General features: G+C 40.8%; 2 protein-coding genes across 40 annotated transcripts in view; both read left to right on the top strand.

Moving 5' to 3' along the window:
- The window catches only part of LOC121683756 (elastin-like), a 60,283-nt gene extending 50,888 nt beyond the window's left edge, over window positions 1–9,395 (top strand). For 36 of the 39 annotated variants that reach the window (XM_042063533.1, XM_042063536.1, XM_042063549.1 and 33 more), the window contains 13 exons: window positions 136–147; window positions 393–413; window positions 547–579; window positions 1,780–1,845; window positions 2,050–2,088; window positions 2,447–2,497; window positions 2,986–3,021; window positions 3,690–3,740; window positions 5,751–5,780; window positions 6,410–6,439; window positions 6,711–6,737; window positions 7,283–7,333; window positions 7,494–9,395. In XM_042063533.1, the coding sequence (XP_041919467.1) occupies window positions 136–147; window positions 393–413; window positions 547–579; window positions 1,780–1,845; window positions 2,050–2,088; window positions 2,447–2,497; window positions 2,986–3,021; window positions 3,690–3,740; window positions 5,751–5,780; window positions 6,410–6,439; window positions 6,711–6,737; window positions 7,283–7,333; window positions 7,494–7,540 (494 nt within the window). In that variant the 3' untranslated portion in view covers window positions 7,541–9,395. The other 3 variants (XM_042063545.1, XM_042063548.1, XM_042063569.1) reach the window with 3 other exon arrangements.
- Window positions 9,396–9,655: 260 nt separating this feature from the next.
- The window catches only part of limk1a (LIM domain kinase 1a), a 45,685-nt gene continuing 37,072 nt past the window's right edge, over window positions 9,656–18,268 (top strand). The window contains exons 1-2 of the mRNA XM_042062823.1: window positions 9,656–9,853; window positions 13,398–13,497. Coding sequence (XP_041918757.1) covers window positions 9,796–9,853; window positions 13,398–13,497 — 158 coding nt within the window. The 5' untranslated portion in view covers window positions 9,656–9,795. The remainder of the gene's footprint in view (window positions 9,854–13,397; window positions 13,498–18,268) is intronic.

Here is an 18,268-nt window from a genome sequence, read left to right on the forward strand (position 1 = left end):
TGAGTGAATTACTGCCCGTGTTGGCCAGGACACTCTTGTAAAAGAGATGTTTAATCTCAATAAGTTGTATTCCTTATTTAATGAAGGTTGTAATAAAATAATAATAATAATAATAATTTGACATTTACTTTGCAGGCCAACCACAGGGTGAGTGTTTCCTCAAATCAGTCACTAACTCACATCTTCATTTTGTTTCATTTACACTTTTGTGAGACAAAAAAAGAATTAATTGTTTTCCGTCTGAAGTCTATGCAACCCACTTATTAAAGTAAGAAGTTTATGCAACCCACTTATTAAGGATTGTGGGAAGAATTGAGGAGTTTATTATATGTTAATGTGACTCTCTAAATACATTGCTAAGTAACCTTTTTAATTGTGTTTTGTTGATCTAGTGGGAACAGGAGTGCAGCCTGGTAAGTAAAGACATCTACATTATGAGATATAAAATGAGAAAGTAATGCAGTACTTAGTCGGGCCACAAGATGGCAGTCCTGCTATCATTTCCAGAGCCCATCATGACACTAACCAATGTGTTTTCATATGTAGGTGTCAAAGGCCCAAAACCTGCAACTGGAGGAGGTGAGGACCAAATTGCAGAGCAGTGATTTTAGACAAATTACTCTATTTGCCTAGCTCGGCCTGGCACCTAGGCTACCATTTACCATAAAATGAATGAAATGAAATAGTTGAAATGAAATGAAATCGTGTTCTATCTTAAGTTCACTATTAGGCCTAATGATAGCAAGACAAAAGTGTGGTTTGGTCAGATGTGCCTTGTCCACTTTCTAGTTGTTATTATTATGGCTCTGTAAAAAAGAAGCAGCGAGCACAATTGGCATTAGTACAAAATATTGTAGCTTTCAGAATTTTATAAGCATTAACTGGTTAATAACATTTCACTGTGAATCTTAACGCGATGGCCTAAAATTCAGTCTTCTTTATTTAATAATGTGCACTCACTTTAGCTGTTATTGTTATAGGATCACCAAAAGGAAGGGCTTGACAGAAATGTTGCAATACTTCCTTTTGTAGATGATGCTTTAAGAGATGAGGTCTCTACACAAGTCCATAAATCAGTATCTCTCTCTTTGTGTTCCCATTTTGCGTCTGCATGCAGCTGCTCCTAGACAGCTGTGGCCCAGCCAAAGCACGTCTAAATCTAAACATATGGTATATTTGCTGGTGGATAGATGGATTAGAATGTCACTCACCAAAAACACACATCACATCACTGTCACATCACTTTATCTCACATGTGCTCGGGACATTTCTCTGCCTAATTTGTGATGTAACTGTCAGATTTCCGCAGTGCTGACAGGCTTTGGAGGCTGTAGAGGGTGGGGTGTGCAGGATATCAGTCTGGGATGTTGGCACAGAAATAAGAATAAGAAATTCAGAACATGACTTTAGTTATCCACCACTGGGCTAACTGATTATGTTTTTTTTTTTTTAATCAGCAGATAAAAAGCAGATATTTTCATATGGGAGCCTTTAAAGAAATAATTTTATCTGTTTACATGACCATTACATGACCGAGTTGGTACAACAAACAGCTATGTCATCGTTAAGCATAATAATATTATAATTCCATTGCAAAGCTTTGTGCCTTCCCCCATATATCCCATTTAGCAATACTTTTTTTCACAAGACCCCCAAAGACCTGATCTGTATGTCTAGACAGAAGGAGGATAGTATTAAAGACGTAAGGCTGGATGCCTGAGCTGGTCATTGTGCAGTGTGTGTGCCGTGCTGACTCATCTCACTCTGGATCTCTTCCAGTGGGTCCCTACGGTCCTGCAACTGGAACTGGAGTCCTTCCAGGCGCCAAGCCTCTTAAGCAGCCAGGTACAAGCCTCTCGGACTGCACTCATTAACCTATAAGCGCATAGCTCTGCAGCGTTTTAGTGCTCCAAGTGCCAGAGGCCAAACCCTTTCGTTTTTGACATCAAAGTCTTTTGTGTATGATAATGTATATCATTGAAACTTGTGATGCACAATGGATGGGGAAATGATTGTGATTGTATTGTAATGTTATGTTTGTTTTTTTAGCGCTTGGAACTGGCACAGGAGGTGGATTCGGAACATTAGGTAATGTTTTGTTGCTATAAATTCTATGAGACTGCTGCTGATCTGAACCTATAGTTATAAGAAATCAGCTGTTTTTAATGCTAATTTTTGGTCTGATTATGAATGAATATGATAACAGATCTAAAACTTGTTGACAGGATCTGCTAGTTATTGTGGATATCTAGGCAGCACTATATCATCAGGCTGATATGTTTTTTGTAACGGCTTCCACCAGGAAGTTCCAGCATGTGCCGTTAAACAGGCTGTGATTTTCTCAGAGCCATGTGATCTGGTCTGATAATCATCAAGTATGCAGTCTGTAAACTAAAAACTCCAGCTGAAATGACTCTAACGGCATCGTTATTACTTAATGTTTTAGGTGTGAATCAATTCGGTGCTGGCCAGGGTGCTGGTAAACCACCGAAACCAGGTAGAGTGTCAACCCCCCCCCCCCCCCCCCCCCCCAATGTGCTCACACTGGGTTAACATTTCTACCCACATGGCAACGTTCAGCCTCGTTTGTCGTGGGATAAGGGCCAGCTGTGCCAGGGCAGTAATGGCGGGTTCGGCGGTGGCATCCACTCGCAGCTATTACTTCACCAGTTAGATCACTGGACGATAAAACTTAAAAGTCAGGAAATAACTGAACCACTGCTCCCCATGGAGACAGATTGCCGTTAGGGGCTCAATTTTGGTAACGGATTTTAGGATGCCAGCCATTTGTAGATAGAACAATGCCTTGGAGATTTTTCCAGCATATTTTGGGTAGAGCAAAAAAAGCAGCCTTGCCGTGTGTGAGCGAGGTAACATTAGCCTACATTCCAGTAGAGGCTATCAGTGGTGAACTGCTTATTCCACACAATGCTATAGTGCTTCTTTAATTAAACTTTACATGTGCTGTACTCTACTCCCATTCAGGCTATGGCTCTTTGGGAGCAAGATATCCACAACAAGGTGATATGTCATGACTCATGAGTCATATTTGAATTTCAAACATAAGCAGTAAAGCAGTTCCTACTCTGTATCCTGCCCTGTAACCTGTGTTCATTTCCATAACGTGGCCTACATGATCTACACCAAGCCCTACTGTCATCAATTTTCTGGTTTATTCACTAGAATCGCTTCTGTCGCCCATTTATTGTTGTGGCTTGACAGAACAGAGCTGAAACTTAAGGATCTAGACAGGGCGTTTAGAGTGCTCAGTGGGGTGCTTCCTTAATAATGCCGTTTGGGATTTCCGGCCTTCCTCTCGGCCCGCTGACAGCTGCGTTATCATGGCGACCCAGCGGCGAGGCGGCCCCTCCCGTCTCCCGGGGTGACAGACATGTAATGCTTTCAGCGGTAATCCCGCTCTCTCTCTCTCTCTCTCTTTCCCTCTCTCTCTCTCTTTCTCTCTATCTCACTGTTGGCAGAACTCTTTGGTGTCAGTGCCTCGTGCAAAACATTTTTTTTTTATCACGTCACTCCAGATTATCTTTGGAGCGATGCAAATGAGGGCTAGATTATAGGAGTGTATGCCCATAAGGAAGTCACACATAGCAGATCACTTGGTTCATATTGCACTTCCCATGCTCTGCTTGATTCCTCATGCCAGCTTCTAATCAATGTTTCTCTTATCACAGGTGGTGTACCACAGGTGCCTGGTTATGGAGGCTATCCACAAGCCTACCCAGGTAAAACCCAGATCGTAACATTCGTCTCAATGGTTTGGATGTATTTGGGTCAGTGTAATGTCGTCCACCCATTTCCCATTATTAGTTCATGCCTGGTGATTATGGGAGCCATGTTGTCCCTGGGTGATTCAATCTAGCATGTAGAATTGGCGCTCATGACACCGATTTCATCCGCCGCCCTCCGGCCTGGCTCATGTCACGCTTGCTGAGACGGCGTGCTCTGGGCCATCAGATGGCGGGAAGCTAAGTTCCCTGAGGCTGAGTGCGGGTGCCATAGATCACCGACTGAAGTGCAGTGAAAAAAACAGGAGAAGACCATTTGCCATATAGATTTATAAGGAGGGTAGGTCACTGTGGATCCCCTTGGTCATCCCCATGGCTCTCTTTTAACTGTGCAATCACTCAGTCTCTCGAATGCTAGTGCAGTGTGTGCGTGTGTGTGTGTGCGTGTGCGTGTGTGCGTGCGTGCGCGTGTGTGTGTGTAGAGAGAGAGAATTGTGGTGACTATCCTTTGTTTTGGAGCAGGCACAGGACTATATCCAAATTGTGGGCAGACAGGTAAAGTGGTTTGAAAGCTACTGTATACCCGAGAGAGAGAGAGAGAGAGAGAGAGAGAGAGAGAGAGAGAGAGAAAGAGAAAGAGAGAAGTGGCACAGTTCTATCAATCCTTAATTAAATAAATGTAGCTATTTGGGGCTCTTGAGAAGTCCCCTGTAGTATCCGTTTAAATTCAGAGAGAGGTAATTATTGTGCCAGCCTAATAATTTACTCATTAAAAACCATGACTGGCTACCAATCAGAACACCTGACAATACCACATCACACATATATTGACCTGCAAGATTCATAATCTATAATATCTTTCAATATAATGTGTGCTATGATTTTAACCCTTTGGAACATGGTGTTATATAAGTATAAGTATAAGTATATGCCAATGATTTGTAAATAAGAAATTCTATTACTCCATATCTCTCTATTTCTCTCTCTCTCTCTCCAGTGGTCACATGTCTGACTACCTGACACAGCTCTGACTACCAAGATGTCATACATGCCCCTAATATGACCAAGTCATGTATGAATATTAAGTACTGTACTCGCAGTTGCACCTCACCTTTTGCCATTAGGTGGAAATATATTATATAGTATTTATTATGCGGCTCTTCTGATTGTTAAAGAAAGTTCCATCAACATGAACGGGCCTTCCTAAAGTTCCGATAATTTCTTATAATGACTGCTGCAAAATGACCACTTTGTGTGAGGGTCCTGTTTGCCTTTCTGACATTGACTGGCAGACAATACATTATCCCTTACATAAAAGTGTCATTTATTTTGACACTGTATGGTATTTCCCCAATACTGAAATTTATATCTAGGTTTTCTTCATACCTAGATACTCCTACACAATCTAAACCACAAATTCTTAATGTGTTATGTATATTCACATCATTCACATGTGATACTAAGGAAATTAACACATAGGGAATTCATGGAAACTAGACTCTGCTTTTGCTAAGCCCTCAGCTGTGTGTCTCAGTTGTGTGTGTAAAGGGGTGAAAGGTCAGTGTGCTTGCTTGCAGATATCATGCAAATTTAGTTTGCATATTACCCAACATCAGTGCAAATATCCAGCACAATGTATTCCTCAGCTCAGGGGCACATATGCTGTAACTTCCCATAGAACTGCAAAAGCTTTGCAAATTATGTGTTTTACATTGACTAACAGGTGGAAAGTTTATTGAAACGTAAACATTGTGAGCTATACAATTTAAAAGTAGTGAACTAGTATACTATTTGGAATTTCCCCTTGGGGATCAATAAAGTATCTATCTATCTATCTATCTATCTATCTATCTATCTATCTATCTATCTATAAAATGAATCAGGCTATTACTTATGTGTTCAGTACCAATCTGCTTATCAATATGGCCATTCATGCTCATCTGGGAACAGGATCCACAAAGTTCCATTAATAACCGTTGGTGATGATTGTATGTGTTTCTTTTTTAGGATATGGAGCTGGACAGTTGCCACAGCAAGGTACTGATTTATGGGTTGCAACTATTCTGTTGTTACTGATGAGAATTAATGTAGGGACAATGCTTTACAAATTATGAACAAAGCATTAACTAATAGCTTACAAATGCTGAACAAATTCTTCATAGTGTGGAGTTATTTTAAAATGTTATCCATTAGTCTACTGATATCAGATTCATAACATAACTGGAGCATCAATGCAGTACACTAAAACATATATTTTGTGGCTTGAATGTTAAAATATGTATTCCATCATAGAAACTTGCTTAGTTTTTATATTACCCAACATCAGTGCAAATATCCAGCACAATGTCCGCCTCAGCTCAGGGACAAATATGCTCTAACTTCCCAAAGAGCTGCAAAAGTATTGCAAGTGATGGGTTTTACATTGACTAACAGGTGAAAAGTTTATTTAAATTAAAAAGTAGTGAGCTATAGAATTCATTAGACTGATACTGAGTATGTGTTCAGTACCAATCTGCTTATCAACATGGTTTATCAATCCATGCTCACCTGGACACAGAATCCATGGATTGTGCACAATGTTCCAATGTTTCCATGCAAATTTATTGTGTTGTTTTCTTCTCCATGAATATGCATTGATGATAATTATATGCATTTTCTTTTTTTAGGATATGGAGCTGGACAGTTGCCACAGCAAGGTACTGATTTATAATCTGTTGTTACTGATGAGAATTAATGTAGGGACAATGCAAGTGATGTGTTTTACATTGACTGACAGGTGGAAATTTTTATTGAATATTAAAAGTAATGAGCTATGAAACTCAACATATTTGTAGAGAACATATGTTGCTTATCAACATGGTCATTCATATGAATCCACAATAGGATCCACAATATTCCTAAAATGTAAATTATGTTTCCTTTCGCCAAGAATATGCATTGACATATAAATGTATGTTTCCTTTTTAGGATATGGTGGACTGTCGCCACAGCAAGGTGCTGTTTTATTCTGTTGTTACAAATAATGCAAATTATTTTAAGCCATACCATTTATAGTCATAACAAGGTTGCATTCAGGAGAATATTTTTATACTGAAGACAATTTGCATACAGACTCAGACATGCATTACCTTAGAATTGCTATACTGGTATTTGTCTTCTGTTACCAGATCCATAACATTACAGGAACATTACTGGAACAATACTGTCAAACATAATGTATTTACTGACATAGCATCCTTAATATTAAATTCAATAGAAACGTAATTACAAAACAGACACTTCTGAAGTGTACTTTTGGAGTTCATGGTTTTGGCTGAAGGCACACAATTTGGAGCAGCACCAAGAAGAGAAACATATGTTTCATTTAATTAACAAATCTTTTCCACTAACAGACCTTGCAGTGCTTAACCATGGTTATATTAAGAACAACCTTTTGTATGCCCATGACTTACTTCATTCTCCTTCATGCTGTTGTAGTATGTCTGACATCCCCATTCAAGCCATGACTATATTTCAATATTTCCCTTTCAATTTCACAGCTAAAGCAGCCAAGTATGGAATGCAAGGATTCTATGGTGCTGGCTATAGAGGTATGTCTCATCATTTTGGTATCAACTGTGTGACTTCAAGAACATCTTAATATCAACTAAATAACAGCACACACACACACAACACACACACACACACACACACACACACACACACACACACACAAAGCACAATGAATAACCAGTTTTATTTTGCCTTCAGGTGGAGCTGGGTGCCAAGGAAAATACTGTGGTCGGAGGAGAAAGTGAAAGATCTCTTGAGATGTGAACTGACCTCAAGAAACAATGGTGCTACTGCATGATCTAGAATGTACATTTGATATGCAGAAAAGATAAAAACAAACGTCCCGTTAAATGTACAAACGTTGCATACAGTAGGAGATATTTTTCTATACCCAAAAACCCATGATGTTGCACATTTGACAAGTTGTTGACAAGCACCACACCAACCTTTTTTCCTTTGTGGCAACTGTTTTTTTTTTTTGTTTGTTTCTGTTTTTTTAATAATATTTAATGTTTGCTCCACTAGTGCAGTTTTAAGGCTTTTACCTTTGACACTTTGGAATTCTGTATTTGAGCGTTCACTAGCACCTTTGCAAATCTTATGACCTGGCCCAAAGCTTTATTGTTATTTTCAGACCTAAATTCCAGACATACCACAGAGGTTATGTAATGTGTGTGTGTGTGTGTGTGTGTGTGTGTGTGTGTGTGTGTGTCTGTGTGTGTGTGTGTGTGTGTGTGTGTGTGTGTGTGTGTGTGTGTGTGTGTGTGTGTGTGTGTATCTACAGTATGTGTGTGTGTGTGTGTGTGTGTGTGTAAAGCTTTCCAAACAAACGTTAAGGCTACTTTGTGTGAAACCGCATAGAACAACCATTGTAATATCCATGGAAGCTCTGTGCTCAAGGTGAAATCCACATTTCAGACATGCCAAAGTGATGAGGTCTGAGGCCTGTCAAACTGCTGGTAGATGGGCTCTTTGTTTAGAACTGTCCTTGGCTCAATATTATCTGTGACAAGCTGCTATTTTGGCCCTGGTACAGTTGATAGTGAATGGCAGCATTGTTTTCAAATAAAAGTAGTCACCTAGCTTGTCATAGCCTTTTTATCATCAACTCTAGCCACAGCAATTTTTTCTTTGTATTAGATTCACTGCCTTGTCAACTTTATGTTAGCATGAAGAGCTCTTTCAGCTCTGATTATGTTCAATAGATATCAATAATGATTGAGCATTAGACACAACATGCAAATCATCCCTCTCAAGGAACTGGTGCTCTCCTGTTGTATGGATTATGCCAATGTGCCACAAAAACCAAAATACCTGTTCACACAAAGATCTTCTTGGATGTATACCATGTATGAATAATTTACTAATAGGCTTTAAGAATACAAAACAATTGTGATTCCCCACTATTGGGGGTAAAGACGCTTATGTCGCTCGACCTAGAATGTTTCATTTAAGTCATTTAATATTCAAACATAATTTTGTTTTTATATATTTTATGTATAAACAATGTGTTATTAGGCAACCATTGCATTTGTTTTTGCACCATGTTGAACTTGACTCAAAAAGACACATAGAACACAAATTTCAGTAACGGTCTTGTTTTACTTTAGCTTTCAGTAGTTCATGCATATAGTCACTGTGGAGAATTATACTGTACAACATTTTTTATTAATTGTGATTTTGTGTGTTTGTTTTGCCCCCTTAAATATTGTGATCATGTGACGTTATGTGTATCTTACTTTTCTGTGTTGAGATTCGCTTATTAATCATGTCAAAGGTAATTTACCTTTGAACATAATTTCAAAGGTAATTTCCCACATTAGCGGGTGGGATGACTGTTGTTAGACCCAAACTGAAATAACGAATGAGCTTTAGTTTTGATTTGTTTTTATGCCCAGTGCTGTATCTATCTGAACTGCCTGTGAGCCCCTAGCAGTCGACCCCTTCCCACTGTGCCGTGGAATTTACATTTTTATTTAATGGGAGTGGTGGAGGCATTGCACTTTTTCCACGACGCACATTTGACTAGTTCCCGGAAATTCCGGCATTTAAACTGCTTCATAAACAATTAAATAAATAAAAAAAAATATTAAAATACTGTCACTGTGTCATTTCCTTTCATATTTCTCTACACTCAAAACCCGCAGTCACTGTGAAAATGGTTACATCTAGCAATATCTGCCGGTTACAATCTTGTGTCGTCTGTGCAGTGCAGTGGCGTGCATGTCTCTGAGAAATGAGAATGCATTGCGCATCTTGCGTGCTGCGCAGGCAAATACTTTCCAGGGCTTGTGTTCAGTTGGCCAACCCGCAGTCTCATCCTTTGCAACCTGACTGCCTGACTTGATTTAAACCATCTTCCTCCTCCTCCGGTAGGCGCCGCACACAGTTAGCCGAGTAGGTCTCGGTTAGGGGTGCGGAGTAGTGGCGGACACTATACGGAGGGTGGATTTCTGTATCTCTTTGGCAAGCTCTTGCAGAGCTCCCGGTCGAAGGGTGAATGAGGTTGATGCTTCTCTGTTGTACCTGGAAGGACGAACGCATGGGAGAGGAGGAAGGTGAGCCAAGACCATACAGTATGTCCACTGTCCAGTGCAATCTTAAGGACGATTCTATAGCGGCTTATTCGTAACGTTCCATAGGCTACTTACGACTGGGGGGTGAACTGAGTAGCCGCGCATTCTTTACATGCAGCGAAGTGATGCTGACGAGTTTTCGGACCGACACGATGTTGTTCTAAAGCAGTTTGTGAGAAATAAAAGGTGAAGCAGAACAGTGCAGCGAGAATATGAAGTGTCCGGTATGCTTTTTAGTCAGCTTAGCTTTGCAGCATTATATTAGTTGTGGTCTATGGATGGGATCCTACTGCTTCTCTATATGCGTAGGATGTTACTGGAGACTAGGCTATATCATACAATCCAAATTCCAGATTTTGATTATGTAGGCTATTTAAACTCACAACTCCGTTTGCCATCTTGAGGATAGCGTAAGGTGTCAGCGGTGTCAGTAAACATGAACTAAATGAGATTCCAGCCCGACCAGCTCTAAAACTCGGTCATCTGTGCTGTGCCTCTCGTGCACTTAGCAGGCTGTTTACCCCTCTGATTCTATAACAGTTAGTCATAGTGTTTGCCAACATCGCAAGGCCTTACATAGCCCTACTAGAATGCTTGTTTCATTTTAATTAATTTTAACGTGATTAACCATGAATATGGAATATGTCTTATTGGTTATAATCTAGGCCTATCTAATTATTGATAGCCAACACGAATAGACGCGAAACCGTATGATGGCCGGTCCTCCTTTGGCGGCATGTGACAGTGTGAGGTTGAAGCATCGTTCAGTCACTGTCAAGTACCATGAACTGCGTGTGCGAGTTCATGTCAGCCTAGCTTACTGCTGTACAGTATCCGAACATGCTCTGGGGATGACCGTGAAGGAATAGATGCCCACTGCACTCCTGGTCGTCAGGGTAGCGCAGCATTTGTTGTCTAGGCTGACAGGATGGTAGAGGAAGCATCCTGTCACATCCAATGTAGCCTAATGAGCTGAAATGAGATTTCCCCCGGACAATGATCTTGCATCTGAATTGTGAAACTGGCCTAATTATATAAAGCGCATCAAGGTAAACAAAACAGTAGACTATCACAAAAAATAGCCTATCATTAGCCATGCACTGGCATATCAAGAGTCGTGTCAGCCTACTGGTGCCAGCGGTTACAAAACAAGTAGGCCTATTCTAAAAGTTGTAGTGCATTCTCCATGTTGTAGGGGATACACAAACAGTTCTGAATTAAGGGGAAGGTTTCTGGCTTTACCTGAAACTGACTTAATTAATTAAATTGTCGAAATGATTGATTCAACCAGTTTGGCAGGGTTATTTCCTTGTGGCCAACCTTATGCAAACTGTGATGGTTACCATCACCATTCTTTCTTGGGGTTAATAGTTTACTGGCATATTTACGCAAACCTGTTCTTTTTTAGCATACTCCACAATTCACATGGGCGGATTATGAACTTTTGGGGCCCTGGGCCCAGATGTATTAAGGGCCCCCCATTTATTGTTGTTTATGTGGGAGGGGGGGTTTGGGGGTCCTCCCCCAGAATTTTTTTAAATTTGTTTGATGTGATTTCCTGTATTCTGGTGCATTTTGGGGATGGCCAATACTAAATTCAATCAGATTCATAGCCTACATCCTGATTTGTTGATATTGAGGCAATGATTCCCTGCAAAGGCTTGGGCTTTAGGGCCCCCTGATCCCTTGGGCCCCTGGGCCTGGGCCCGGTAGGCCCGTGCAGTAATCCATCCCTGACAATTCACACAATGATACTTCTGCAAAGTTAAAGTTGAAGTGCATCATTGTCTTTGACTTTATAAACATGTATTATAAGGTTGCTAAAATCGGCTCCTTTTATTTTTCAGCAATGAAGCCAGAGTTAGCTAGTGGCAGTTCTCCGTTCACAGCTCACACAATAGTGCTGTTCAGTAGTTGGTTATGAGAGCGGAATGGCCAAATGAGGTCCTCCAGTAATCCCACTAATTCTAGGCATTTTCCTGTAATCTAAAATGAGACTGATGACCTTGTGGTTATAGATAAGGGTGGAGTATATGCAGGGATTTCCTTAATTATCTGACACATGGAGAGTTTTCTCAGTGTTGTATGCCTAGGGCTGTTTAAATTATGAGATTAGTGTTTTTTCCCATCATCTAGAATGTGAGATTTTGGGTTTTGCATGCTTTGAATGATTGTGAGTATTTTCATTGGTGCAAACATGATACCATTCCTATTAACAGTGACTGTGGGTTTGATGTTGTTTTCCCACAAGTTGCCTGAGGATATGAAATGTATGAAAGCTGTCCATAGGACATTTGTAACTTTATACTCTGCTTTGATACTGAGTTTGGACTTCTAATGATTAGTCAGTGTACAATTATAGCCTTAATTACATGCTGTACAGTAGGTAGAACTACATTAATGGAGGAGATTATATTTGTGTTTGGTCACTTAAAATAGCATCACTCTTTTGAGATAGAGGAGGAAACTAAATATTTTTAAATTGTCTGTTATGATAGGCTGCAAGAAGAACATGTTTGGTTTACACACTGAGTGTGTTTCACTAATTCACGGATTGGGATAAATGCAGAGATTTGATTCCCTCACGGGATCAAAAGAGTATATACGTATACTTATACAGTATACTTAAACTAAAAAGCAGGGAACAAAAGTTGCAGCTGTTACAAATGCCTCTATCACATACTCGCTATCGAGCCAATCAATGTTGGAGGCCTTGCCAAGAGATCTTGCCTCTTCCTTTCAGACTGAATGACAACAATTGATGGTGTTATATCAGTTTGATAGTGTCATTAGGTTTACTTCTCAGGTAACTCTAACTTAGCATGCAGTTCATGAAATTAAAAAAATAAATAAATCATAAGACTGAGTTTAGGGACATGTTTGTGGTCTGTAGCTTCTACTGACTGTATGCGGTGAATATGGAATATGTACAGGATATGGTTTTTAGCAGTATTCCTCTCATGCAAGTCACAAGACAAATCACATGGGCTGAGTTGTGGTGGTGAACATTTCATCAAGCAGCTCTCTGTGTTAAGCCAGTGCTCTAACTAAATAATGCAAATTACACAGGCTCCTGTGCCAAAGTTCGGGTCTCTTCCGTAGAGACACTGTTGTATAGTCCCGGATAAATGGAACGGAAGCTACCTGGACAGGGTCAGTTTACAGAATGGCTCACCCTTACATACAGTAAGTAGTTGTAGTTAAATAGTCTGTCACTCTCATTACACTTATATTGCATTTGCAGGCAATTTCCTGACATGTGCTGCCTGCCAGTCAGTCAAGACTTGCTTGCGCAGTCAAGACTTGTTATTTTCCACAAACGTGGAAAATTGTGTGTGGTAGTTATTATGAACCTGCAAAAGTTCATGATCCTGTGAGTCAGTCAGGACCAAAGAAGCATCAGTGCATGTGTCAGGTTTTGCTGTGCGTGTTATGTGGTCTGCTCGGTTTTCGCTTGTGTCTGACCTTGACTCCATGCTGTCTCTGCCCCCTGACTCATGTTTGTGCTTTTTGTGGTGTGCTGCAGCTGGTGGGAGTTTGCCTGTGTGTGCGGGATGCCACCAGCGCATCTACGATGAGCAGTACCTCCAGGCCCTCAACACCGACTGGCACACCGTTTGCTTCAGGTGAGTTCATGCTTTCTTATTAAATTTCTTGGTACACACAGGCTTGCGCTCTCTCTCTCTCTCTCTCTCTCTCTCTCTCTCTCTCTCTCTCACTCTCTCTCTCTCTCTCTCTCTCTCTCTCTTTCTTTCTCTCTGTTTCTGTGTGTGTGTGTGTGTGTGTGTGTACTGTCTTTCTATGTTTCCATAAGTAAATAAGGAACTGCTATTTCAGAGCTGCTGTTCACTGTAATAGGCCACATCCAATATAGTGTCACTGGATAGGCATAGGTTAATAGTCTTATTTGGCTGCCATGTGGTTGACTTTCCATGTAATTCTTCCTCATACCCCCACGCAAGGCACCACTTTTGCATTTATTATCAGTAAGAGGGAATAGATAAATAAACAGCCTGTTGGCCAGAGTCTGATAGGCCATTGTGAAGGCCCTGGAGCTTTTAATGAGTCCGTGTGGTGTTTGTTAATCGCCCGGAGGCACTGCTCATTATTTATGTGGAAACTTAGACTCCCTCCTGACTCATAGTTTCCCTTTATGCCCCCCCAGGTCCACACAGCCATGCAGGAAAGTTTAAAGAGGCCAAGATTCACATTCTAACAGCACTGGGTTCTGTTTCCAAATGCACTGTGCAGATATGCCTGTATATTTGCTTTGATTTGGTGGTACTACTCTAGGCTCTTAACCCTCTAAGCGCCAAAGTCGCAAAATTGCGACAAACAACGTCACTGATTAAAACAGACGATAGATCCATGTACGCTGACAAATCTCATTTGTACTCTCCACCACTAGTAAGCAGACATCCTGAGCTTCGATTCAAGCTCGAATTCGATTTCTGAAGGAGAATATCTGCCCTTTGGAGAATATGATCGATCGTCTATTGACAGTGATAGTCACGGTGCGTCTGTGAGGTGCGTCCTTGCGACAGTGTCCACTAAGCATACCATGCTTATTTCGACCCTCTGCCCAACATAGCTGAAGGTGCCAATGGTAATAGTGATGATAGTGTCCGTAATGGACGTGGTACAGACAGCAGGGGTAGTAAAAATAGGACTCTCAAGAGCTACAAAGTCACTTGAAGATATGAACTGATTTGACCAGGCTACTTTATTGTATAGGAGCATACCTGACTCTCTCCAGATGAATTTCGTTCCGCCTAGCTTCACTCATCCATCTGGGATCAATCCATTGAAGTGTTGCTTCAGAAGGCTGGGCCTAATCAAAAACTTCTACGCTATGTCACATCTATGAAACTCCCGTCCTGCGTCCTGATTGGCTCTACCATAAAATCTGGTGCAGAAATCACTCTCAATGGAAGAGGTCCCAGATGGATGTGAGTGAAGCTAGGCGGAGCTAAGCGGAACGAAATTCATCTGGCGAGAGTCAGGTTATAGGAGCATAGGGTTTGTGGTTATAATAATAGTTTACTATTGTTGGTTTACATGTGACTGTTTCCCTGTTCATTTGTTACAGTATGTGGGTGAAATGACAAACTGCTCAAATATGTTCGACATCCTGTATTTACTGAAATGTGCATAATTCGAGGTGTTTGCCATTCAGTGACGTCATAATATGCAAATTAGATTACTAAATTTACCCCATGAACTATTGTTCATACTCAATGATTTTCACATTTTCACTTTATCTCTGAACACTTTCAAGCAATGGCCTTTTGAAATTTTGATGTAAAAATCCAATGTTGTTTTTTTTAAACCCTGGCACCTAATGGGTTCCCTCCTAAAATTGGTACAATTCCAGTAAGGACCTCAGTAAGGCCCTATGCTGTCTTGAAAAGTCTCCATTTGTTAGACATTGTGTTTGTTTTTTTGTTTGTTTGGTAGTATTACGTCTTTAGGTTTATATTATGATGTGAATTTAAGTGAGAATTCATTGGGTTAGCAATAGGCTCACATTGTCCTTTTTAATCACCTATTGTATAGAAGGCAAAACTCTCTCTGTTTAGTCTCTTTTGTGTATTAGCGTTTGTAAGATGCTGAAAAGCAAGATCACCTGCTCAGAGCGTGGGACAGAGCAGCCTTTGTCTTTTCCTGTATTTGCAGTAACGATCTGCTTTGTGGAAATAAAACACTCTTTTAATTGGTCCCTCCCCACTAACCCATTAAGGCCATGTTTGGTCAGCTGTTTCAGGTTGCCGACAGCGAAAGGCCAGCACATGCTGTGGAGCCTGTCTCTTCTGGTTCTCAAGAGAAAGAGTCTTGTGTGTGTGAGAGATGATGATGATGAGACAGTCATCACCTCTATTGACCCTTTCAACAATAAAAACACAAAAACAATGCTTGAACGTTCTATTTGGTTCCCAATCTACTTCCTCTGCATTAAGATAACATATGGAATGTTAAAACGGAAGCCTTGTGGGGTCAACTATGATGCTATGATGTCTGCACGTGACATGGCATGAAGATGGCAAACCCTCAATAGTATGAAGAAATAATATCACTGTGTTTATTATGTTCACTGTGGTGATGATAACTTTATAGGTTTGCTTGCTATTAGAGCAGAGGTTTTCAACCAGTGGTCCGCGGCCCACTTGTGGTCCGTGAGGACATTGCTGGTGGTCCATGACCATGGATTCAGTAATGTACTGTAGTTTCAATGTGGGAATCAGTATTTTTATTCAGTGGTGGTCCTGGAGTTGTGTAATTAGTCAGAATGGTGGTCCCTGGTTCCAAATCAGTTGAAAACCCCTGTATTTGAGAGTCTGTGATGTTCTTGAGTTCTGTGTCCTTCCTGATAACTGATGGTGATGTCCTTGTGCGATCGTACATATGTACACTCTGGTAATTGATGTCAGAGACATGTCTGTTAGCCACATCTTGTTTATCCCTATGTGACTTGTGGCTCTTTCCACTGCATAGTGGTTTTCTTTAATTGAATGGATGATTTGATGCCTCGTGCTCTGTGAACTCTCTGCCCCCAGGATAGCGTTGTTGTTCTCCAGAGCTGTTGCAGAGTGCCAGAGGACTTGATGATGTCTGTGTGTGAGTGTGTGTGTGTGTGTGTGTGTGTGTGTGTGTGTGTGTGTGTGTGTGTGTGTGTGTGTGTGTGTGTGTGTGTGTGTGTGTGACATGTCTTCATCCCCCAGTGTCCTCTAGCCTGTCCTTCCCTGCGAGTGGCCATCACACATGATCCTATTGAAGCCATTAGAAAAATGACTATACTCAGATGGAGTGTGTGGGTGAATCTTATTAGGCACGAATGACTGCACTGGACAAAGGCTGACTTGTTTGCACAGAGCAATCCGAAGTATGGATGTACAATTAGGGCTGTAAAATTAATCAAATTCTAAGTTTGAGTTGTAGGCCTATTATGTCCAATGAATGTGAAAACAATATAATCGAGATGGTATGATTCTGTTCTGATTCCATTATGTTTTGCAAAGATGTCCTCATTTTGTCTTGAGAGATAAACCCAGTGCACTCTTTTGCTTTACAGTGCTAACTGTTGTCTGAACAATACTATTTTACTTTTTTGTTGAAATTTCAGGAAATTGAGTAAATATGTTAAAAAATCATGATCTCAATAATGTCCAAAATCAAGTCAAGATTATGATTTTTGCCCTAATTGAGCAGCCCTATGTACGATTAATCTTTTTTTTTGCCTCCAATGATTGCAACAACATCCTAATTTCTGAATCTGAATCCCTCTCAAAATGAATCTGACAATTCAGCACCACAGGGACGTCAGGAGTGCAGCGACTCTCCAGTGGACACACGTGAGGAGGCCGCCGCTGAGTGACTTGCGCACGTTTGCGAGCGTGTATGAGCACTGCCTTTGACCCGCTCACTTGCCCTCTGCCGTTTTGATATTGAATTAGATCTGGCGGTGATGTCAGTCACTTGGCGCCACAGAGTGGAAAGTAGAGTTCATTAACCTCCCGCGCAGGAGGCTGCTGCCCAAACACCTCTCTCTGGGATTCCTGTCACCTCCCACATCAGTCCTCAGAGACCCCCCCCCCCCCCCCCCCCCCACACACACACACACACACACACACACACACACACACACACACACACTTACAGTAACCGGCTGTGTTTACAGAAAATCGTAAGTGGTCACAGAAGAAAGGGATGACTCTGGGCCTCTGGGTGCTTTCATCACTTGGAAGATTTTTTTTTTGTTTGTTTCAGTTTCTGTCTTTCTCAGAGAAATTCTGCCATTTCGTTTATCTTCTGCAATTAATGGTTAAGGTTAGTGGCTTTCTGTTTTATTTTGAAGAAAGTAGCTTCAGAGGCTTCCTTCTGCCTTATTCAGTTTATAGTGTGTGCATGTTATAGTTCATTTTTACTAACAGTATAGGTATTCCTCAGGTAATGAGGAAGTTTAAGTGGCTTTCAGTTCAATTTGAAGAAAGTAACATGAGAGGTTTCCCTTTGCCTCATGCTTTTTTATAGTGTGTGCATACAGTACTACTGTATGTTCATATTATAATAAATATGGCTAATAGTAAAGCTAATAAGGCAATGGGTCAACAGCTAAGGAGTTCTGTCATTCTCTTAGAGGAATCCCTTATCTTCCTACAATACAGTGCAATAAGGCCTCTGGAATAAGACTACACACCAATCAGAGTTTAGTTAGACACAAGCATTTCTTTTGTTCAGTTCTTTTTTTTCCTCACCTGGTTTATGGACCCTTTCAAGAGAGTTCCATTATCAGCATCATAGTTGGCCCCACAAGACTTCCTTTTTAACATTCCATATGTTATCTTAATGCAGAGGAAGTAGATTGGGGCCCAAATAGAATGTTCAAGCATTGCTTTTGTT

Source organism: Alosa sapidissima, chromosome 15 (assembly GCF_018492685.1).
Source record: "Alosa sapidissima isolate fAloSap1 chromosome 15, fAloSap1.pri, whole genome shotgun sequence".
Classification (NCBI taxonomy): domain Eukaryota; kingdom Metazoa; phylum Chordata; class Actinopteri; order Clupeiformes; family Clupeidae; genus Alosa; species Alosa sapidissima.